The following is a 24863-nucleotide window of genomic DNA, read 5'->3' as shown; positions in this document are numbered from 1 at the left end:
GGAGGATGAGAGAGAGAGAGAGAGAGAGAGAGAGAGAGAGAGAGAGAGAGAGAGAGAGAGAGAGAGAATTTATTATTCCAGCACAATAGTAAGCCAGGAACAAGAGAATTCAGTGAAATAGATCGAATAATTAAGCAAAGAATAATAATATGATATGATTTTTCATTTGCTGGAATTTTGTGTGCTCGTTTGGAATGAGTGGGATACTCTCAAAGATTCCACAAATCTCATATTATGCGCAGCATACTGTTTCCAAAAACTTACCCAGGTAGTCAAAAATAGAAATAAAAATATAATTCAAGATCTTCCAAGTATTACCTTGATTCTAAAGTCCAGGCAAAGTGATCAGGCCAAGCACATTGCTCGGATCCCCGACTGTGACAGACTAACGGGGGCCGATAAAGTGAAAATGATCATTTCACTGCAGAGCTACCGAACTGAATTGTAGACCAATCTTTACATTGTTATTTTCGTATTTACAAGAACTTTTGCCAGAATTCCATAAACACAGGCATTTTCCTTGACTTAATAGCCTCCTACCCCCCCCCCCCAAAGACACACCCACACCCCTCCTTTCCATTATTTTGATCCGTTCCACATATGATGGGTAAATTTTTTCAGTTTTCTTGAGCACAACCGGGATCAATGTATCTTCACGCTTCTAAAAAATAGGCAGGGCTTTTTTTCAGAACTCTTTTGTTGTCTGTCTGCCCTGGGCTCTACTTGAACGCCTCACCGTTCTTTTTTTCCATTTTTCCAGTACCTGAAAACTATGATGCTGAATGAAACTTTCTCTCACCTAAAGCAACGGTCGATGATCTTTACAATCTGAGAAATGTATTCTTTTGTTCACGGCATTCCTTTCCCCTTGAAGCAGTTATGATATTGGGCACAAATGAGCATTACCGTACATTCAGTTTCATAACATGGAGTTCATTAATTTGCTATTAGAGATTTCAAAATCATTACAATAATTTTTTTTTTAAGTTCCAAGTTTCAGGTGACAAAAGTAAGTGAAGAAAATGTATTTGTAGTTGACAGAGGTTTTTAAAAAAATGAATTCAGAGCTTTTCTGAAAGTTTGTAGGTGACAAAAAAGTAGTTGAGAGGTGATCAATATCATGTTAGGTGAGTAGACTACGGTACGTGTTGGAGGAGAAGTTCATGGTCCATTAAAAATCATGATTCTGAGTCTTGTGCCGGCAAAACTTATTGACTTCCAGACAACGTTTTTATAGAGGTAAACACGATATTTACCATCGACTGATGTATCTAAAACTAGTAACGAGCAAATAGGCGGTATGATGGGTACAGTCGGACAAGTATTTTGCGCTTGAAACTGAAAAGCACTTATTCTTTATAAGCAATTTTCTCTGTGCGTGAATTTTCTTGTGAATTTTAAGCGTTTTAAATTAAAAAATTGCGTTATTCATAATACGTTTCAGAAAAATGCCAAGTAATCTAGTATAGTTTTATTAGATATTAAATACTCAGAGACAATGCATTATTTTGAGTGTTGTGAACTTTTCTTCGAAATTCAGCCTTAAACCTTATCAGTTTGCTGACGAATTTTTAATAGTTGCCTAGAAGGTTATAAACAAACAATATTAGCATTGTTAGCATAGATTTTATTCTTGGCCCAGGTGTTAGTGTAGCATTATGGTTTTACAAGTAGGCTGGTAAGCTACTTATGATAATAAATACACCTGAAAGATATATAATATGTTACACAGTGGCGTCCAAAAAAAACTTGAAACTGTAATCACCTAATCATCGTGTCATAGTTTTGCACTCTCCACTCAAGCAGCATACGAATTTAAAGCTAAATAAATTCTGCATCATCTGACATATTTATATTTCATTTATGTCAAAATGTGCCCGAAATATGGTTACTCAAAACTGACCTTAAAAATCAGGCTTGGCAGAATTGTGCAAATTCAAAGAAACGTAAAAGTGTGTTCGCAGGTATATTTAGGTGAATCAACATTCGTGGTAAAAATTGCTGGAATGGACATGTATTGAATATCAGATGAGAAGAAAATATTTTTGTCTCTGCAATGAAGAGCTTCTTCTGATGATATTTTAAACAAATTGGAAAATAAAGCAGTCACAAATGCCACCCAAACCTGGACTTAACTGAACATTTGCATACTTTTGTTTTTGCTTAAGAACTATTGTTTTTGTGTGTAGAATACGAAACCTTTTTAGCACATTAACTGTGTTAAATTTTGGACATAGTCATCTGTCAGTGAAGAACAATGGCCCCTAACTGCCATAGTTTTGGGTGGTCTTGGGTGGAATGAACAAAACTGCCCTCGCGAGAATCACGGGGTGGTCTTGGTTTAATGGACTACGTCGCGCAAGAGTTGGAACGTCTTGTCTAACCGTTATTTTCATTATGGTGTCGTTCAGGTAGACAGATCCATGCATAGCAAAACACTGTGTCACTGAGCCAATGCCTTTAAACAATTCTTGGAAAACCATATCATGTTAATGTTGGCGTGGTCACCAGTAAATAGTCCCAATATCCTGATGGGAATCCTACATATATGTGAAGTCACATGAAACAGCAAGAAAGGCGAATTTGCTCTCAATTCAGACCCATTGTTTGCAACTTTCTGTGACATTTGAGGTAGAATGACGGGTAAGCATTTCTAAAATTTAATTGTTTCGATGACTCCGTAGCAGAATAGTAATGAGCACATAAAAATGTTAAGTCCAAGCTTTGCGTGGTATTTGAATTGCTTTGCTTTCCGTTTTGTTTTAAATTATCGTAATAAAATAGTGTTTATTGCATAAAAAAATTCTCCATACATTAGATATATGCATTGTATGTCCATTCTATCAATATTGATGCACCGCAATACATGCAAAGACAATTTACGTTTCTTTGATTTCACACAATTTTAGCAAGCCTGATTTTTAGAAAGTTCATTCCGTTTTGAGTGACCATATCTCGGGTGCCTCTTAATATAGATAAATTATTACTGTACCAGAGGACGCAGAATTTATTCAGCTTTAAAGTAGTATGCTGCATGAGTGGGTGGTGTAAGGCCTTAACACGAAGATTGAATGATTACAGTTTCAAGTTTCCATTGGACGCCACTTTACATTTACATATATATATATATATATATATATATATATATATAATATATGAGTGTGTGTGTGCGTGTGCGTGCGTGTGTGTGTGTGTGTTTGAGTGTTTGTGTGTGTGTGTGTGTTCATTTCCTCCTCCCCTCCCCCTCACACACACACACACGCAGGCACACACTCACTCACTCGCACACTCTCGCGTGGGAGCGCACGTGCTCATGAATTCATTTGCAATCAATTTGAAGTAGTTCTGAGTGCTTTAGTTGTCGTTGCCAACTGAAAAGTATCAGCCCCCTCGTTCCAAAGAAATCTATCAATGGTATCGACCAGACAGAAATAAAAATGTAAAGCAAATATTCATGTTCTGATCGAAGAGAGAAAAAAAATAACTGTCAAAACAATGTACTCAGGAGAAGGATTTCTCATGCCTATTCTTTTTTAAGCAAACAAAGCAATTTTCTGTTTTAAACTCAGAGTCCTTACTTCTTTCTATCAAAATATCAACGCGTTACAGAAGATATTCTCGTCACTCTTGGTGTGATTACATATTCCTGTCGTAACGCCCAAGAGAATAATTAATTAGAAAAATATTTATATTCTATTTGTGCCAGCGGTATCCTCAGTTTAAAACAAGTTTCTCATACAGCTTCTATTTTTTAAAAAAGAACGTACATGCTCTACTCAGTCTCTACAAACCAGTTTAAATACTCATAGACTAGGCGAGGATGTCCCCACGGGTGTTTTAATGAAGAAAACCCCAAGTGTTATTTGTCATAGAAAGATGCCAGGAGACCAACAAATACACCAAACAAACAGTGATTGAACCCTTAAGAAGATTCTCTTTTGAATGTTAAGAAGACTATCAAATGGTTCTATTTGACGGGCGGGGGAACCCCACAGCATTTGCGCTAACAAAGTGGGTTCTGAAATGTGATTAAGATTATGCAAAGCAATAGAAACAAGACAAAAGCAAAAGGAGAGAATATCAAAAAATGCAATGAGTTGTTAGAGAAGAGAATAAAAGCTACGTGATTACCTTTCATCAACTTTTCTGTTGGCTAGCATGAATACGTATTAGCCACGTACGGTATATGAATGATTAGACCCCTTGTCTTCAATATTTTGAATGTAAACTGCATACCAGTTATTGTCATAGCGATTCACGCCTCCACAATGGCGCTACATCCCTTAAGTCATTGGGCTGTATTCGTGTTTCATCACTTAACAGATCTACGTTTTTCTAACCATTCATTTTGGTTCATAAGGTTTTAAACTCCCCTACCCTTCGTGATCTTTTGATAGTTCTGAATCATATCTTGTGTAAGCAGTTTTTGGCCCTGCTTCATAAAAATTGGTCACTGTGGGGTTGCAGCGGTGGTTACAGTGGAGCTGCGTGAAACAAGAAACAACCGGCTGTGATCGTCATGGCGCGAGAAGACATTATGATATAGGGGTAGGTGGGGGAGTATACTTTTTACCCATTAAAATTTCCCAATACAATGGTGTATACTTTAATGAGCATGCTCAATCAGTTCTCGAATTTTCGGGAACTTTTGTGACCGTTCAAATGTTGATGTAAGGTTTGCATTTCTTTGCTCTTTAAAAAGAATGTATATGATACCCCGCCCAAAGACAACGCGTCCGCACGCTACTTTCTCGCCAAAAGACAAAAATTAAGGTTTCATGAGATGACAAGGTATCTCCCCTAAACAAAAGATGTACGTATCAGTCAACAAACGTGAAATAAACATTGATAGAGGATGTGTGATTGTCAAATGAAAGCTTCCAAAATGCACATTGGTAGTAATGGGAGAATTTTTCTGGGTAAACGTACACTAGGACCCTCCATTCGAAAAAGACATTTTTTAACTTTGTAAAAATTGTTGGTCAAAATTTTCTTTTATCATTTTATGAACTAGGCAAAGTAGAACTGTGCTCGAGAGCTGGCTTCGTGGGAAAAAAATAGGTCGAATTCTATCTCAGAGATACGGGGCAATGAATATCCTTTGTATGTTAAAAAAAAAATAATCAGTATTTCGACTGAAAAGAGATGATACTTTAATTTCCAAGTGACACTTAATATAACTCATGACTTTATTTGTTAACTAAATCCAAAAGCTATCCCAAAAGTATTTTCAATTTTTGATATCCGATGGAAAAAGAAATTAAAACTTGTTTTAAACATAATCATTACCAGAATACACATGGCTTTTATGTACTTTGTTGTTTCTGTTACGTATTCCATCTGTAGATACCTAGTGTTTAGTTTTCGATGTCTTCAAATGATATTCAACTTTAGAAGTGCCAAACCAACAGTTTGTTGCATAAGGAAAAAAGAATCTAGTCAAGGGATAGTATAATGGCATACCGATGGGAATGTCCACATTGACAAGAGTATTATGGTTTAAAAGGAAAAGCAGAAATTCTGTTTCAGGGGGCTCGAATTTTTCACTTCTTTGAGAGTAAGAGCGCCTATTCTATAAATATTGTTTTTCCTAAAAGAGAAAAGGTCTCTCAATTTGTTGATGAACTTCTGTAGTCATGATTTGAAGAAACATTCCTCGACAGTTGACTAAAATAAATCTTTCACCTTTACCATCACTTACCCCAATTTCTGGCTGACAGCTGAGATTCCATAGTAAATTTTGCAACCAGCTTCTTCCACTTTTCCTGTCTCTCAGGTTTCCGTAGTCAAATGTTCCAGTCAGGGCCTGTCTACTCGGTGGTTTTGTCTTCCTATCTTTTCCTCTGTCTACCGAACAACACCAGCCTACACAATTTTATAAGGAAACAATTTTGGAGATCCTTTGAATGAGAGGCCAACACCTTAACCTCTAGGCCACGAGAGCCCCCATATAATATATATATATATATATATATATATATATATATATATATATATATATATATATATATATATATATATATATATAATATATTATATATATATATTTATATATACATCGAATAAAAAGCCACACCCCTGATCTTCTGGTAGGAAAGATCTACACATAGCCTTCTCGGACAAGGGCGAAAAATCTCGGAAGGCCGTGTGCACGTTGCGCACGTTAAAGACCCCCTGGTGGTCTAGAATCGATAAGAGTAGGCACCGGCCGCCACCCCGGCAAAATTCAAAATTTGCTACCAACTGGAAAAGTATAATGTGTCCCGCACGCTTAATATGACCTTATGCAGTTGCGAGCGCCATAAAGACACTTGCAAAAACAAACAAAAAATTGAATTAAAAAATATAAGGGAAGCTCTCGTGGTCTAGAGGTTATGGTGTTTGCCTCTCATTCAATAGGTTCGAATCCGGACAGCGACGGATAATTTTGTTCTGAAAAATATTCTCCTTTCATTTCAATTCCAGCTATATTATTATCAACCATGTTCTATAGTCTGCTTCCGTCTCCACATTTTGCCCCCTCCCCTTTGCCCCCTCTTCTCTGCTCCGGACTCTCTCTCTATTGCTACTCATTGGCTCCTTCTCACTGCTGTCTTTCATAAACACCCCTGATCTTCTGGTAGGCAAGAACTAAAACCTGGTCTTTTCGGATCAAGGCGAAAAATCCCGCAGGTGCCGTGTGTAAGTTACGCACGTTGAAGATCTTAAAATCGTGAAGAGTAGGCTTCGGCCGCCACCAGGGTAAAATTCAAAATTTCCTACCAACTGAAAAAACGTTAAATGTGTCCTGCTCGCTCATATTTTATTATGACCTTATGCAGTTGCGAGCACCGTAAAGACATTTTTAAAAAAAGACATTTTAAAAATGTCTATGAAAATTGCCATTTTTGGCAGAAAAAAATGTCAGTTTCTCCGATTTCGTTATTTTGAAAAGCACCTGATTTCACCTCGATGCCTCTTATAATAGTATTATTTTCTTTCTGGGGATTACTGAGCAGGTGCACAAGACCCTCCACAGGTGCGACCATTCGTTAGCAAAGAAGTAGGCCATACAGCTTTCGCTAGTGGATTCATATCAGTTGTTACAGTCACTGCGACGCATTTGTTATTACCATAGCACCGAATCAAGAATCCTAGGTGCTCTTTCTTTGTGGATGTGTCGTCCCCGTGGCATCAGTCCAGTTCATTCAGAAAATCAACAGAAATTATCTGTATTGGTTTATATGCATATTTTTGTCCTCAATAGTCCACAACGGATGGCTCAAACGACTAATCCATTTAGTAGACTAACTCATTCCCAATGGTCACACCAGATCTTGGATTACGACTCAGTTCGTAAAAAGACCTTAATTACAAGCTCAGTAAACAAGTTTGTTTTTCAGTTAAGATGATTTGTACCCACTTTAGTGGGTCAACCACCATTTACATTCACTCTCCCCCCCCCCCCCTCCTCTCTTTCTCTCTAACTAGTTATCTCTTTGCCTGTCTTTCTGTTTGTCCCGGTCTCTCTCCTCTCATTCGTTCCCTGTCTCTTTCTCTCTCTCTCTCTCTCTCTCTCTCTCTCTCTCTCTCTCTCTCTCTCTCTATATATATATATATATATATATATATATATATATATATATATATATATATATATATTTATATATATATCTACCTATCTATCTATCTATCTATTTCTCCGTCTGTGTATAGATCACGAAATGAAATTGAAGACTGGACCGTGTTGTACAAAAAAAAGATGAAGAAAGAATACATAAACATGCGTACTGGGAGTGGAGAAATAGGGAACACCGCCTAAAAATGTTTAAAGATTTCTTTTTTAGGCTCCTCAAAAACGGCGTAAGGGCAAGTCTGGTTTTGTGTACAAGCTATGAGGACGCCTCGTGAGCTAACCGATTGTTAAGAGCTCAAACAAATGCTGTAGACCTCCTGTATCTGGTAAATCTCATTTCGAAGAAGCTCTAATGGACTAATGTTGAGGGGTGAAAATGGCTGGGCCTTGTGTAAGTTTTTACTGTTCCGTCGTGTGGGCGAGTGGCGAGCCCTACCTCTTCGCGCCTATGTGTCCCCAGACAACTTTAGACTGTACTGGACGGTGGTCAATTATTGAAATGAACACAGGGGGGAGGACAGCAAGGGCCATTAGCACACCCTGGGTAATTGTGTTAGCTTTAATGGAATTTTTGGCACTCTGCTCGCGTCTCAGAGCTGTTTCATTACTGCGTAGGAGCTGTGAACTTTGGCGGCCTTTCCTCTTTCCAAAGAAATTGATTTTAAATAAATTCCCAGCAGAGACAATATAACAGAATTTTGCTTTGTTCTTTTCTTTAAAATAGTAATCAGATGTATTTGATCAAGATGGTTTGCAACTGAAAACTCTTTGGATTCTAATTTTTTGATGTTTTTGGAGGAGTTTAACACCAGTTCACTATATATCTGTATATCATTTCTGAAGACAACAAGGTAAAGTTGGCTTTAGTGTCGAGTAAACATGACAGTCCAAAACCAGAAAGGACGAGTCCGGTTATTTTAAATGAACACGATCAAATCCGACTGAATGTTAGTGTTTGAGATGATGCGCGCTCATTATGCAAATAAAAGCCGAGATTTTTACATTTGCAGCTTTATTGAGCTAGACGAACCATTAAATGATGTTTTTACATCATATTAGTTTTTTGCTTGGTGTACATATGTCTGCGTCACACATTTTCTCGATAAGGATAAAAGTCGCATCCATATAATCCAGAGTTTCGTCCTCGAGACACGAAGGAGGTCTTCTAGGTTTCTAGGAACCTGCAGTTTTCACGATTTTTGCTTCAATAAAAAACCTTGTTCCTTCTGCACAGACTTCTTTGTTGATGCTTTCACATACGATTTTATATTCTTTCAATTGCCAGAGTACAGTAGTAGTTATGCACGTTCGTTGCAGAACAACAAGGACAAACACTATCCTCCAAAGAAAACATTGCGTACACAGCGGTCAGTTAGGGAATAGGACCAACACTGAAACAAACAAGGGATTACTTTGTGGGGATAAATTTACTTGATTTTTAAGTTAGTTTGCTGTCTTTGCATCCTCAACTTCCCCCAACCCGTCTCTGCTTTCTTTCTTTTTTTCTCCACATTTGCTCCTCTGTTTTATATTTTAGAACAAGTGCGTGCTCCAGTTGCAAATGATCATCTTGAGTCAAGTGGGGTAAATACTCAAAACACGAATCATTTGTCGTTACATATCGCATTGTCATACGAGAGGGGATCTGAAACAGCAAACAGAAATGAACAAGCCATCAAAGAGAGTTCCTATGAAGTCATCGGCCTCCTCTTAGGGGAACAATATTGGCTCTTCGACTTTAAAAATATGTCCCTATCATACCCTGTAACGATATATTTTTCTCCTGTTTCTTTACTTCCAGCAGCATTCGAAAGAGACTGCAGGATGTGTTGGGGTGATCTCGGAAGCATTATCAGAGCTTTGTCACAAGAGAGTTCTTTATCCAAGCCTACATATTCAGGTATGTATCACCTTTTAAAGTATGTGCAGAAAGTGTCTGTACATAAGCATTCTGGGGGGGAGGGGGGGGGCAGTGAAAGTTTTACAGCTTAGTCTTTATTCTACCTAAAGGGTAAAACAATGTCCGTAAACCCTTGTTATTTGAACTCTGTCTTTGGAATAGGTAAGTCCTTTCTGTTTACAAGAATGGTTTTCTTACTAGAGAGTGGTGGAGACAGCAAAGGAGAATGAGACTTTGAGCTGCATTGTGGCTGTGGTCGAGATCATGAACACAGGGGAACATGTGAACAAGACGAAGAAATAGGCAAGGAGAGAGAGAGGGCAGTGGAAGAGAAAGAAAGAGAGAGACAGAGAGACAGAGAGACGGAGAGAGAGACATGTAGATAGATAGATAGATAGATAGATAGTTTGATAGATAGATAGATAGATAGATAGATAGATAGATAGATAGATAGATAGATAGATAAATAGATAGATAGATAGATAGAGAGAGAGAGAGAGAGAGAGAGAGAGAGGGGGGGGGAGAAAGCGAGAGAAATAGAAAGGGAGAGAGAGACAGACAGAAAGAAAGACAGACAGAGAGACAGACAGAGACAGATTGAAAGACAGAGGAAAAGAGAATGACGATAAGGAAGGAGGATTTTTTTTTTTTAATAATTTTTTTTTGGGGGGGGGGGGGGAGGAGCGGAGAGAAAACAGCATCACGACATAGCCACACAAACTTGAATTCACTTTCTCACCAATAAAGGACCAAAAAAAATCAATCTTGGTGATTAGATTGTTGGGTTTATCAGCCTTTCTAGAAGTGGGACAGAATTGGAAAAAAGTGTGTGTCGGGAAGAGGGGGGTAGGATTGATGCTTTCCTGTCTTCTCTTTGTTTGAATTAATAATGTTGCCAAATCTGTTAGTAAGTATTAGTGACTGTTCACGTAGGTTATGAAAAATATTTGTTATATTTTCCTCAGCTGTAAGAAACCGGTTATCCTTGTTTCGGCGATCAGAAAACACCGGCAGCCGAGATAAGTGCAGTATTTGCTGGCTCTCCCTTCTCCAGCTCAGGGAAAAAGCACGCGAATTGGAAGATGATTCACGTTCGTACGGTGAGAAGCTTACACTTTGTAGTGGCTTATTATTGTGTTTGCTTGAGTGTATCACCTGTGTGTTAATGACTTGTATTTCGTAATTACTGACAACAGAGAGCTGATTATAAAATGTGTTGCATGTTTTATATCCTCTAATTGCTCGCGGTCAATTCATACTGTTTTTAGTATTCATTTGTCTCCTTGGACTTGGAGTAAGGCTTGATTGGAATAAATGATTCGTTTTTTCATATTCTCTTTTATCCCTCTAAATGAAGGAACAGAACAGGGTGAAAATACTGGATAACCAGCACCGTCAATTTTATTAATATATTAACTTCGTTTCGTGGCAACGATATGAAATCAGCCATTGTAAGAGTTAGGAATGCACCTGAGGGCAAATTTGGGCAAGCCAGTTACGGCAACCACAATGAATTAATAACATAATTGTAAATTCTATTAGCAGCACATCGTAAACATAGCGTAAATTTAAAAAAGTAATCTTGAAATTAAAATACAAGGGGCAAGATCACGAAAGTAGTGTCTGCCCACCTAGCATTGAATGTATCTCACCATTCCCAGACCCCAAAAGCAAATCACACTGTTTTTGTATCATCTTCTCAGGTTTGAATGTCAACAGACTGGAATCTTTCCAGAAAGAAAAGAAAGGTAAGAGCAACAGGAAAAAGTAATCTTTAGAAAACGGCTGTTTCTGAAAGTAAACACAAAATCTGTTATTGAAAATGGCAAGCTTTTGGCACTCTGCTCGCGTCTCAGAGCTGTTTCATTACTGTGTAGAAGCTACTAATTCAGGGAGCGACCAAAACAGCAAGAAACCAGAAAAAACCCACGTTTAGAAATTCTTCCTGGAATTTAAGGACTGTAACCTTAATGGTTTTACTTATATCTATTGTTTTGGTTGTCCTTGGAAATACAAGCTTCTAAAAGCTACAGGCTAACTAGAGTCATGTCTTCTTATATTATAAACCTATTTATCGTATCCCAGCTTGCTGGTCTAATTACACGTAGAAATATGGCGTTCCAAACACTACTAGATCTACTTGTTTGTTGTTTGTTTTTCTGTTTGTTGTTTTTTAAAACCTGTTTTGAATGTTTGCTCATTAGGAATGTTTTAACAATATACGTCATGAGAGTTAACTATGCCGACTGATAAGGTATCATTCAAAGTCATGAGTTAATTTAAAGCTTCGTCGGGCAGGGACGCAGAATGTTGTATCATTAGCAATTGTTCTTCACAGTAATATGTTTTACAAGATCGCCTTGCTCATATTAGCTATTGTCAATTGGCACAGTCAGAACATGTAAATTTAAGGGACTCGTGTATGACATGCTGCAATACATTACGTTCTATGAGGAGGAGGGGGGTGGGGGGGGGGTTAATTGTATTTTTGAAACTGGTCGAAAAAGATATTATGAGGTAGTATTGAGCTCCAAAAGATAAACGACAATAAACAAGCATTTTATTAACACCGACGTGTTTTACTCATAATAGTGGTTTTACTGTTTTGAAACATACTTCGAGATAATTGTCTTAAGACTTCTCCACCCGAAAGTGCTCCACATCATATGCCATACTTAGAAATACCAAATTATTCATTTTACAGACGCTAAAGGCACCTTACACCTTGTTAAAAGTTTAGTATGTACTTTAAGCAACAAGAGGAAAGGTTGGTAAACACGGGGAAAAGAAGTGGATTGAAAAAAGGGGTGGGGCGTATACGCAGCACTCAGTATCCAATTTCAAATATCTGCATTTCCAGACGCAATATACTGACACACCTCTACGCCTTGGTAAGCTTGTAGGGCCATAGGGTACAATTTCAACTCAACGCGTTGCGCAATTTTCCGGTGCTGTTTGCTTGTACTTGGAAGAAATTTGCACGCTATCCCCCTCCCCATTTAACCACAGATTTGGGTGGAATGAAGAGTAGAGCATTATTATACCGCATCTCCTCTAGTTCGATGACTTTGAGTTTCCCATAAGGAATGTACGTGTTCACTTGTACATCTTATACAAATTAAATGTTGATTTTGTGTTAAATAAAATTACTTTGTTCCCGCACAAAATGACATGATCCATGCAGCAGCATTATTGCGGTTAGGCTATTTACCGTCGCACGCAGAAGGCGCGAGTTCAATGCCCATGGAGGGAGTGTTTAAAAAAAATATTTTTCTAAGTATTTCCATCTGGCTTTAGGACAGACAGGCAGGGCTGGGGCCGCCTTCCTCCTAAAAGATCTAATCGTTTCGATGTTGACGTATCTAATATTACATATTACGTAACATACGCCTCACGTTTTGATTTATTTTGCATCTTTATAACGGGGAAGGTACTGTACAGCACGATCTAGCCATTTACGTTTATAATGCTCTCTCTCCCCAGCGATGATGAACAACGGCTGGTCCTAAAGTCCTCGACAGACATCGAAGCAGGAGCATTTCCTAGCGTCCTTTAGGTCAAGGAATCTTTCAAGCATGTTTCAAGCTGCATAACTTCAACAAGTTGACAAAAGACACTCAAAGCTAAGTTAGATAAAAAGAAAGATAAAGATTAATGTCGATTTACTTACTTATTTGAGCAGAAGTACGACAGGCACAAAAATATGTCCATTTGTATTGTGTTGTGAAGTAAAGAATATACTCAATCTCCGTATTGTTTCAAAAGTTTATCGGCTGATGAATTAAAACTTAAGTTCTGACGTTTATTTACTGCACCATGGTAGGAACTAAGGAAGACAAAATTATCAATATTGTCGCTCTGTTGTAAGTCTGCTCTATGCTGCTTTTAGTGGGGGAGACAAAGAAAGTTTTCTCTGAAACTGTAGCTATATTTCTTTGGGGGAAAATCCTTTTATTAAACAATGTTCACAGCTAACATTAATTGGTTCGAACATATTAGTTATTTCTTTTTAAAAGAGTGTTTTATTGAACCATTCTTTGCTTTTTCATTTCATAAGGCAGAAAATAGTTGGGGTTTGGGTGAGGTAGTGGCTAAGCAGTATGAATTTCTGCACACAGAATATTACTAGACCTTCTTTTTCCTTGCAAAATTAGTACTAATTATTAAAAGCAACAATGAAAATATATCAGAAACCTAAGTCTCAGTGGGCAAACTTTTTCATTATTCAATACCTGTGAATAGGTTAAAATGTGTTTTTTTTTTTGTCAAAGCTGCTTTACAACAATGTTCTCCGAGATCGAGAGTTTCCAATACCATAACTAACACCTCTTTGACCTTTAACTGAGCACTGATTTTTTGCTGTGCTCTTTTGGGAATGCTCATTTCAACAAAATAGCTAGGAGGAGATGTAAGCATTGCCTTCATCGCCTGCCTTTAGCGTATTATTTGGTAGCGTAACATCACGCAAGTCTAGAATTACTACAGTGACGTCGTCACCACGTTATGGTAAACGAAATTGGCCGATAATTAATTCTATAGGTGCCTCTATTAGCATGCTATCGACTACGTCGCTAATTTAATGCCAGTCGATCGAAAGTAATAATTCCGAGGAGCATTCATGAAAACCGAACACATCTTTTTAAAAAAGCTATATTGATTGTTGTTTAGTAAAAGTGTTCGTGACTATTCTTTTTGATAATTTGTTAATATGACAATATCGTGAAGGTTTGAAGACATTGCTATAATTTTAAAAGGCTATTAAACTAATATGTGTCCTCCGTCATGAATAACACAATATTTCACTTTATTATTTGAAAACAAGAATACTAAAGGTTGAAGTAAAAAAACCGACATCCTATTCTTCGGACAAAGCACAGGTCATTAAGAAAACAGAGTGACCTGGTTCAGTATCAGTGTTGAGGGTGGCAGGAACGGCTGCAACGTTGTCCTTAGTACAAAAGCTCATTTCTTTTTACAAAGTAAGTACATACCGAATGCTTGCATTGCAAAGTAGTGCACGATCTTCAAAATGCGCAACAGTACCTCTTTCTGTGACAGTTTTGTCTTCTGTCTTCATTAACTTAACATGTCAGCAAGCCTTCTCTGCGAATGTAATTTAGAAACTCAACAAGCTGATAGCTGTTTTGTGGTAAGGCTTTTTTGTTTTCAGCTCCAAACATAAGTTGGTCCAATGAAAAAGATGACTTGAATGAAACTGGTCAAAGAGATCAGGAATACAATGGACACTCTTGTGTTGATCTTTTGATAATTATTTGACAGCTACTTGAAAAGCTTTATACTTTAGCAAAAAATTAAGACAAAAAATACTCCAAGAAGACTTTAAAACTTTGCTGTCACTAAAAAATCCGGCTCTGTTTTGTTGCCCGTATGATATGACCACTTTTGTTTGTTTCAATTACTAATAAAGCACTTGTTGACTGAAAAAAACGCATTTGATGAGTATAATTGTTTAAATGAGCGCTTTTCGTCGTTTCCTTTTGCTTGATGTGTTTTGTTTTTGTTTGGGTTTTTTCCTCGTCAAACACAATACACCGTAAGGTTCCTTTAGTTGTACTGTGTCTTCTTATTTTTTATTTCTTTGCTTACTCAGCGTTCTTATCATGGCTGTTTTATGATTTTTCCTTTTCTTCTCTATCACTATCAAACTCATTTCTATGGAACTGCTGTTTTTGTCTTTTCTAAATTTAACAATGTTGCAATACATTTGAAGACACGTTATTGAAGTTTATGTTGCTGTCTTGTTTATAACAACTAAGTGAATCTACAACTACAACTGCCGAAAATAGCAGGCCTTACTCACGCCTTGGGTGGTTTTACGTTTACATAGCATCGTGTTAAATGAATATTAAATTTCAAAATGCGTCGACACCTTCTATTCTCAGGTCCCGATACGACCAAGTCAGAAACTGCTGTCTGTCACACTGTCGAGTACATGAACACCCTGTAGTCAGCCACAGTTCAATCTAACACAGTAGCAAATACTTCAATGTTTTGAAAAATTGAAAACAAAATGTCCTTGACGAGATCAGTATATTATGATGCTTTCCAGGCCTACTGTTCAAAAGAATCATGATATAATTATAGAAGACGACCACTGTAGTGTATTAGTGAAAATGGGCCCGATGTATATTTTTGTTTTTATAGAAAATAAGGACACTGGGGGGCTCTCGTGGTCTTGAGGTACAGTGTTGGCCTGTCATTCAAGGACTTGGGTTCAAAACCTGGCAGCTTCGGAAAATTTTCGTTTCTAAATTATCTCCTTTCACCTGCTTTCCAGCTGTCTAACCATGTTCTGTTGTCTGCTTTCGTTTCTATTTTCTGCATCTCCCCCCCCCCTTCCCCTTTACTCCGTCCTCTGGGGTTCCGAATATTTCTCCAGCCTTCCTACCGTTACTTGTTGGCTCTTTCTTACAGCTGTCTTTCAGCCACACCCCTGGTCTTAGTGTTCGTAAAATCCAACCCATAGCCTTCTCGAATAAGGGCAAAAAATCTTGGAGGTCCTGTGTGCAAGTTGCGCACGCTAAAGATCCCTTGGTGTTCCTAAAATTTATATGAGTTAGTTTTGGCCGCCACTCGGGCAAAATTCAAAAATTAATTCTTACCGAACTGAAAATACTAATATGTCCCGCTCGTTCTTATGGCCCTATGCAGTTGTGAGCGCCTAAAAAACATAATTTGGAGGAGAATGCCGCTTGATGTCAGCAAGAAAATGATCGCCAAAGTGTGGGAAATTTCAAAATGTTAATGTCTTGGAAACTTCAAATTAAAATTTGTGTTGTGCCTTAGATCGACGTTTGTCGGTAAAAATAAAAAACAGATGCATTTTTAGAGGGACATAAAATCCCTAAAAATATAAATCAGAATCGCCCAAGTGGCGGGAAAAAATATCGATTTCTTCCATTTTAACGAGATCCTGAGAAATACAGGGTTTCTAAAAGGCAGCCCATTTATAGAGAAATAACTTGATCATCTGTCTACTGATTTCAAGAAACCTTTGTGCAAATAAAGTGGAACCAATGGATCGTCAAATTTATTAATATAAACGAATTCGATTCCGGTGTTTGAAAAATATTGTGTCTTTTATATGTCTACCAAAATTTAGTAAAACAACAAATTTTGCTACAACTACCTAAAAATCAACCTCACTGTGTATTTGTGCTTCCACAAAGTTTATAATGACAACCAGTGGCTGGTTGCCAGAACCAGCTTCAAGAAACATTGACTTTGGGTTTTTATTAAAACCCGTGCTATCCAGTTAGATCAGGTGTCACTAAACAGCGATCTGATGTCAGTTTATTTGACACGCCGCCATGACACCATGCTCAGGCAAATAAAATTGGGAGATATTTTTGTAGCTTGCTGGGGACTTGGTTCCACAACGATTTGATCACTCCTTTGAACTCTACTGGCCAAATCATATTCATAAGGTGTGTGCTTTTTCTAGACTTTACAGCTTCCACATAATATGTCGGTTATGTATTCATTGCATTGCTTTGAGCAAAATACTAATCTGTCTGTCTGTCTGTCTGTCTGTCTGTCTGTCTGTCTGTCTGTCTGTATGTCTGTCTGTCTGTCTGTCTGTCTGTCTGTCTGTCTGTCTGTCTGTCTGTCTGTCTGTCTGTCTGTCTGTCTGTCTGTCTATCTATCTGTCTGTCTGTCTGAGAGAGAGAGAGAAAGAGAGAGAGAGAGAGAGAGAGAGAGAGAGAGAGAGAGAGAGAGACAGAGAGACAGACAGACAGACAGACAGACAGACAGACAGACAGACAGACAGACAGAGAGAGACAGAGAGAGTGAAATAGGCAAAGGCCCCAGTGATTAATCATCGTCTTTAAAATGGATGAAATGTGAAATCTGAGCCAACTCGGAAATTAGTGTAAAGTGTCTTTCCCAAGGCCACAACGTCTGATCGATCTGAGGTTCGAATCCCCGAGCCCGCAATTACACGATTACGGGCCTGGTGGCCTAACCACTGGGCTACCGACACCACTTTAAAAGGGAGGAGAGGGGGATGGGGAGGGGAGGCTTGTCACAAACCCAGAGAACTACGCTGCATATTTTCATATCTCTGAAGGGAAAGTCATGTACCTCTATAAACTAAATGTAGTATGGGAGACCAGCATCGGATTAATCCATAACACCCAGTCTCTAGGTGCAATAGTCAAGACAACTAGAGCATTATGAACATCAATGCTTTACATTTTTAGCTATGAATTCCTGGAAGATATTAATTTTTTGGAAGGAGAATTGGGCTCTTACGAAAATAACTAACCAATATTGATCCCAGACACTGGTCAGATTTGCATCTCCGCAAACGTATTTTTCCACTCAAAAAATCTAAAACTAAAAATTGTTTGGTATTATCTTCACAACTGTAAAAATAGAAAATAATTACACGAGGTCTTTTTATTTGTCTATATTCTTTCTTTCCTTCTTTTCTTCTAGACCTAAGAATAAGACATTTCGATGGCTCATCTCTTCTCCCCCTTCCCCTCCCGATTTTTAGGTAGGTACCACAAACATACGGTGATAATGCTAGAAATTAATTTTCCCAACACTAACTTGAATTTGCACAGCAAAACTATGACAACGCAGAGAAAATTATCAAAATCCGGGTTATGATTGTTTAAGAGTTTAATAGTTTGTGAAATCATTGAGATTGAACTAAAATCCAAGATCATGTTATTTTAAATTCATAATTATTCTTTCGATTTCACAGACAAACAACTGTTTTGAAAAAAGCATTATACAAATATGACGCCTTGTGAATTCTAAGACTGCAACTGCAAGATAAGATTGATAAATAAAAACGTTAGGACCAAATTAAGATGGAGGAACAAAAAGTCATTCAAACTAGTCCAAAAATAGGGGCATGTCGGGCTTAAGTCCCACTTTTGATCAAATGAATTTTTTAAGTGAAAGTCTAAAATTATAAGACATACTACCATTTTACCGAGATCTTGCCGAAACTACAATTCTGTTTAAACATGCCGGTCTGTGACAAGAAAGCAGAGAACAGTGTAAGTGTCTTGTTATTTGTTTCGGTTACCTCCAAGTGTTGAAGATAAATCTGTTCAGCCTTTTGATACAAACATCAAAACTTTCCTTAACTATGCGTCGATCACTCTGTTCCCAACAGTTCAAGGATCACGAAACCTTACAAAGATCCTAAGTAGCCCGCATAAGTGCAAGGGCTCTTGGACATCATGCTTTCTTTTCTGTCGTCTCTATTCCCTTCACTAAATGACCATTTCGGGCCAATGTGCTTGTGTACTTTTTTTCTACAAAAACTAAATCAAACGATCAGTGATCTGGTTCGGGATCTACCTCTTGCGTCATGTCTGGAAAAGAACAAAATTATTGTGTTTGCAATCCCACAAAGCTACACTTATAATTTTATTACTGCAAACTGGTGTTTACTATTGTGAGGTTAATCAGCTCTAAACAGGTTTATATGTACGTCTTAAATCATTGTATCGTATATATATTATATTATAATTATATCACATTATATTTACTAGAGAGCAATAGTAACGCTTAAAACTATTTTGGCCATAACCAAATGACCATCAATGGTAGAAGATTAAAGTGTAAACCACCGATTGTATGTCATATCCTCTTTGGAAATCAAAAGTCACCCGTCTTGTTTGTCATCGGCAACTAAAGTTATTGCCCCTTTATTGAAACTTTGAAAAAGTTATGTGGTGCCTTCGAAACACTGTCAAAATGAGTGAAAAAATGATGAAAAGTATACTCCTGAGCTCGGCTATAAAAGCTGTGGTAAAAAATCAGTTCGATCGTTTCGCCTCCTTTCGTTACGACAGTGCCACGTTTAAGGGCTATACAACATGAAATAGCAATAGGCCGTTTGAAGGGTGGAGAAAGGTCAAGTGTGGTTGCCAATCATTTTGTTCTTCACATCTCGACTATCCACAGACTCATAACCTGTTTTCAGCTCACGAATTCTACGTTGGATCGAAAAAGGTCAGGTCGACCCAGAGTTACAGATCCATGTGCATACAAATACATTGTCCGGAAGTATCGTTCAAATCGACTTCAGACAGCTACAAGAACATCAGATTTCACAAGGGGCACCCACGGAAGAGACATAAGTCGACACACAGTAAAACGACGATTGCGTCAGGTAGGGCTTAGATGGCCTCGACCTTACCATGGTCCAGTCTTGACCGCACACTATCGCCAAGAGCGTTTCAAGTGGACCCTGCACTATGTCAACAGCCGTCTGAGAGACTGGTCTTTGGTTCTCAATTTCGGACGAATGTTGTTCTCCATAGATACAATAAACAGGGACCTCAGAGTTTATCAAGAGGAAGGCAAACGTTATCGTGACAACTGTTTCATAGAAAGGAATCGCTGGGAAGGATATTGCGTCATGATCTGGGGTGGAATCATGTGGTACCAAAATATAAGACCAATGATCATTCAAAATCAAGGCCAAGGTCGATGTCAATGTATCCATGCTGCTTGTTGCATAACAGAAGTTCTTAGGCCCCTCTACACAGTCAAAAATTTAACTTCCGGTTCCAGTCATATAATGCTTGTGCGCACACTTTGCGTGTTACACAGGATTTCATCCAACATCGTGGCATCACTCTGCAGCCTCACCCTTCCCTTAGCAAAAATTAAAACCCAATTAAGCATCTTAGGACGAAATAAAACGACGCACAGAGGGGATTCAACCAAGGCCGAGAACCACAAAGGAACTGGATGTGGCCATCCAGGAGATATGAAGGCAGATCCCACTACGTTTTACCAACAACCTAGTGGCCTCCTTGTACCGGAGATCTACTACGCTTATCCGATCTAACGATAGCCAAAACCACTACTGAGCATTTCGATGTATTAACCGGAAATATTCAGCTAAATTTCAATATTCACAGTAATGCCCCACGTATCCTTTCATAAATCCAGAAAACAGTTCGTGTTAAATTACAAGTATTGTTAAAAATGGAAAACGAACATGATCACAATTGCATAGGTAAACAGGATTTTGCGGGGGATATACGTACTTGCTTTAAGTTGGTTCTTGCGCTATAGTCAAGGTCGTATTAGCAGCCTGTAGGTTAGAGATATCTCTCATCTGTAAGTCGCGGTTTGTCCTGTGGATAAACCTGTCAAAACAGAAAACTAAACTCGCCTAAAAAAGTCAAGGAACAACTAGTGTTTTCACCTGTCAAATTTAAACTTCACAAACCCGTTAAGATACAGTCAACCAAACTTGGCACAAGCACTGACGACAAGACACAGTTTGCCTGTACAGAAAATTTGCCCGCACCAGCTTCACAGCGACGGCGCAGGGCATTCAGAAACACAGCCAAAAAGCATGAAAAATGGGCTTAATTTCTCCGCTTCAGCAACATTGGCATAAGGACTGTTAACTAAAACTAAGCTTGGCACGTGCTAAACATATGTCTTAGCTGTGAATATTGCTCACTTACAACCCTTCATAAGCCAGCGATTTTCAGCTATGTTTCATTACAACTCGATGGTCCAATAACGCTGGCTGCCTGACGTCGACAGAGGACGAACCCTTACCTGGCTCCAAGATGGCTCCACGTTCCCAGTTGTTTCACATTGACTTGGCGTGGCACCATCAGTCATATAGAGGCTGCAAGAACGATGGCAAGCGACCGGAAAGGTCCAGGACATGCATCATCCAGGGCCGCCCCGTTTGACCAACGACAGCATCGACCGGTTTATCGTCAGTCAGGCCGTTATGTCACGAACTACCACTGCAGACGGCATCAGGGACCAACTACGGGTGACAGCCAATGTCAACGATAGCAAGGAGACGGTGAGGAACCGTGTCCGTAGAGCCAGGTTCGCTTCTCGTGTCCCAACAAGGCGCCCAAGGCACACGCCGCCCCACAAAGCAGCTTGCCGAGAGTGGTCTGCTCGCCATTCACAGTGGACACAATGTCAGTGGGACCAGGTAGTCTTCTCAGACAAATCCAGATTCAACCTGCCTGACACAGACAGGTGAGCCTATGTCTGAAGGCGCTGAGGAGAGCTGTTCCTCCCTGAATGCATCCAACAACGGTGGAGGTTCCGTTCTCGTGTGGGAAAGCTTTCCAGCTTACCAAGGGACCCCTTGTACCATATACAGGGCAATTTGACCGCGGCAAGGTACAGGGAGGAAATCCTACGTCCCCTTGCTGTTCCTCTCCTGGAGCAGATTGGACCCCAGGACGACAACGTGGGCCTACGGCAGGACGACATCGCCACTTTATATCGTGCCCGCATCATGGGGGAATTTCCTGCAACAGCGAACTGTCACCCACATAGACTGACCAGCTTGTAGTCCGGATTTGAACCTAACAGAGAACATTTGGGATCACATTGATCGGTGGATAAGAGACAACCACCCTCCAGCAAAAAACCTCAAACAACTCTTGGGCTGCCTCGTTTAGAAGTGACAAAACCCACCGCAACAAGTTCTCCGAAGGCATGTCCTGTCAATACGTCGACGCTGTGCCCAGTGTTTCGCCTAACGCAGTGGCTAAACCACTATTGACATTGTTCAAGAAGAACTATAGCTGTTCAGACTGTTTAAATCGGAACAGAATGACTTAAACTCATTTTACATGAACTTCTCGTTGTTGTTGAAATCTGAAATTGTACACAATTAATCTAGGGAGTCGAAAAAATCTTTTTTGAAAAAATGAATAAATTCGGTAAAATTGTTCTTCAGTTATCTTTCGTTGAATTTTTGTACCTTAACTTTTTTGTGCGATTTTAGTTCGTTAGATAAAGCGCGTACCAAAAACCGAAACCCAGAACACGACAACAGAAAAATATGTTATAAAGAGTGTTTGCTAGTATTATTGCTGCTCGTGGCTGTAGTCAATTTTGTGCTGGGATTACAATTGTTTCAATTTTTCTGATCCTCTTTATTTTCAATAGCTAAATAGCGGTCGAACAAGAGATCAATAAAATGAGGAACAATAATCTGCAGGCGTCCTGTCATTGCGTTGATCAATGAACCTACTTCAGAACCTACTGAACTGACAAAAGACGTGGAGAAAAAAAGTATAAGACTTAATTGTACCACAATAAAACATTAGTACGATTTTAATCTGCACGCGTTCGTGTCATTGTTATGAGCACTGATGTAAGATTTGAGACAGAGTAGAATTTATTGGTTAAGCTCAGATTCTTTTGGTTCGTTCATACATAGTAAGTCATTTAAATGTGTCTGCAACACGTTCATTACAAAATTTCAAGTACCAACTTCTCTTTCAACAAAATACGGAATCAAATATAAAACGAAACAAAATGGAAATTTGTTGAACCAGGACATAGTCACGAAAGACGGGTCATTTACTAAAACCTAGACCGGCGTTTTGGATTGCTTAACAAGACTACTTTCTAGAATTGTACTTTATTCTTAATTCCTCAAATTATAAACAATCATAAAGGAAAGTATCTCACTGATAACAGGCCACAAATATCTCACAGACGACAGGCCTTTGAAGACAACCAGAGAAGACCAAGAGAAGACCAAGGATAAATACCACCATCAACCATCAGAAAACAATTATTGACAAAACACCACGAGAGGATATTGATTTCTTCAATATCTTAAGTCTCATTATAGACAAAGTTGGTGGTACAGTACAGATGCAAAGACAAGACTGGGTTAGGCTGGAGGAACAGATGCCGATGTAAAGACAAGAACAGACAAAATACATACAAGTAAGACACGTGTGGAACTATTATCGGAACAAAAAAGCACGACAAGATTTACAAGGCCAGTTCTAAAATTGCTCTAATCTATGGAATAGAAATAGGGAAACATGTAAAACGTACATCTAAAAAGTCCTAAGGACATTTATCAACAGCTGTTTTAAGGTCCTCCTTCTGTGAACATGTCATGAAAGGTGGATGAAAAATAGTTGAGCTTTTAAAAAAAGTAAATAGAAAAACCACGTTTTTGAGAAAACGGGCGATATAGAAAAGAAAAAGATTGACTTTATGAGGATATAGTTGTGACTGGCATGCCCTGTATGTGAGAAAAATAAGGCTTTAAGCAGGGTGTTCTTATCTGGTGAAATAGTTGTAAGAGAGGCTGAAGAAGCCGAAAATGCCTACATCTTAAAATCCATGGTTTTGAAGCGGCAAGGGACTCAAACCTTTTTATACTTCTAAAAATGTATTGGCCCGGTAACATAAGAAATGAACAGCAATGGGAGAAAATAAATCAACAAAAATAGGATAAAAATCACTTTTATAAAATGTAAAATGGACTGGACACAAAGTACGGTGAGAAAACCTGAAAAATCTCACTAAATCCTAAAACAAAAAGAAAGGAAGGCCTTAATGGGGATTACATACAATTGGACAGAGGAGGAGACTATAGCCCAGGACAGAAGTACGTGAAAAGCTCTTGTTGGTGGCCTATTCTCCAGTATGAGATGAGGAAGGCTCATCCTCATCATCATCATCATCATCATCATCATCATCATCATCATCATCATCATCATCATCATCATCATCATCCTCATCATCATCATCATCATCATCATGGTGAAATTGTTTGAGGAAGTGTGACTTAAGATGTCTACTCTGTCGTGATACAGACCTTGGCGTTTCTCAGTCGTCTGCCTTTACCACATTCATAACAGATAAAGAAAAACTAAATAAAATACGTTTTTTTCACGCCAGAATTCTTTTATTGATGTCAAGTCAGCACACAGTTAATCAAAGACAAATTGCAATTGTGTTCCTGTTCGAATGGAAAGTTGAATGTTTTTCTTCTCTTTCACGTTCTTTCTGATAGTTATTACTGTTTTCGCTTCTTTCTCGTGACATCCTTTGGTATTCGGTTTTTTGGAAACAAAAAATTATAGCACTCTTCTGTACTTTCGAAATCGGGTCATGAAAGGGTTTTTTTTCGTTGGACCTTCCTGGAATGTATGCGTGGACAGGTTTGGATGGGTTGTTACTGGTTTCACCTGTGGACAAAAAGACGTTGCCTGTAGCTGTCCCTTGATAAAAAATGAATGTGCCATGACTTAAAAAGTTACACGTGCTTGGGATAAAGGCAGAGGATGACAAGTAGTATAACTAAGGACATTGATAAAATCTGAAAAAGTAATATCTTAAAGTGCCAGCCTCCTCACACCCGACAGATGAAGTGAGATTGTAAGATGGCAACTGCATAGGTTTACTCATCTGAAAGACCTTGGTGGGTACGTTAACAATGTTGCCATCAACATTGCTATTGCCAAAATTATTAGTGATAACATTTCAGAAACCTCTTAACAACAACAACAACAACAATAATAATAATAAAAATAATAATAATAA

The 24863-nt window shown here is 38.5% G+C and overlaps 2 protein-coding genes across 3 annotated transcripts in view; one reads left to right on the top strand and one right to left on the bottom strand.

Moving 5' to 3' along the window:
* Positions 1 to 14963, top strand: part of LOC101853908 — a 45206-nt gene extending 30243 nt beyond the window's left edge. The window contains exons 2-5 of one of the 2 annotated variants that reach the window (XM_005091336.3): positions 9420 to 9515; positions 10481 to 10615; positions 11219 to 11263; positions 12999 to 14963. In XM_005091336.3, coding sequence (XP_005091393.1) covers positions 9420 to 9515; positions 10481 to 10615; positions 11219 to 11263; positions 12999 to 13024 — 302 coding nt within the window. In that variant the 3' untranslated portion in view covers positions 13025 to 14963. Of the gene's footprint in view, positions 1 to 9416; positions 9516 to 10480; positions 10616 to 11218; positions 11264 to 12998 lie in introns of both variants that reach the window. The other variant, XM_005091335.3, reaches the window with a different exon arrangement.
* A 9240-nt stretch (positions 14964 to 24203) lies between these two features.
* The window catches only part of LOC101858000 (kelch-like protein 10), a gene marked incomplete in the record, with an annotated part of 69593 nt that continues 68933 nt past the window's right edge, over positions 24204 to 24863 (bottom strand). The window contains 1 exon segment of the mRNA XM_013090637.2: positions 24204 to 24508.

Source organism: Aplysia californica, unplaced genomic scaffold (assembly GCF_000002075.1).
Source record: "Aplysia californica isolate F4 #8 unplaced genomic scaffold, AplCal3.0 scaffold00028, whole genome shotgun sequence".
Taxonomy (NCBI): domain Eukaryota; kingdom Metazoa; phylum Mollusca; class Gastropoda; order Aplysiida; family Aplysiidae; genus Aplysia; species Aplysia californica.
This window is presented reverse-complemented; position numbering and strand designations above follow the sequence as displayed.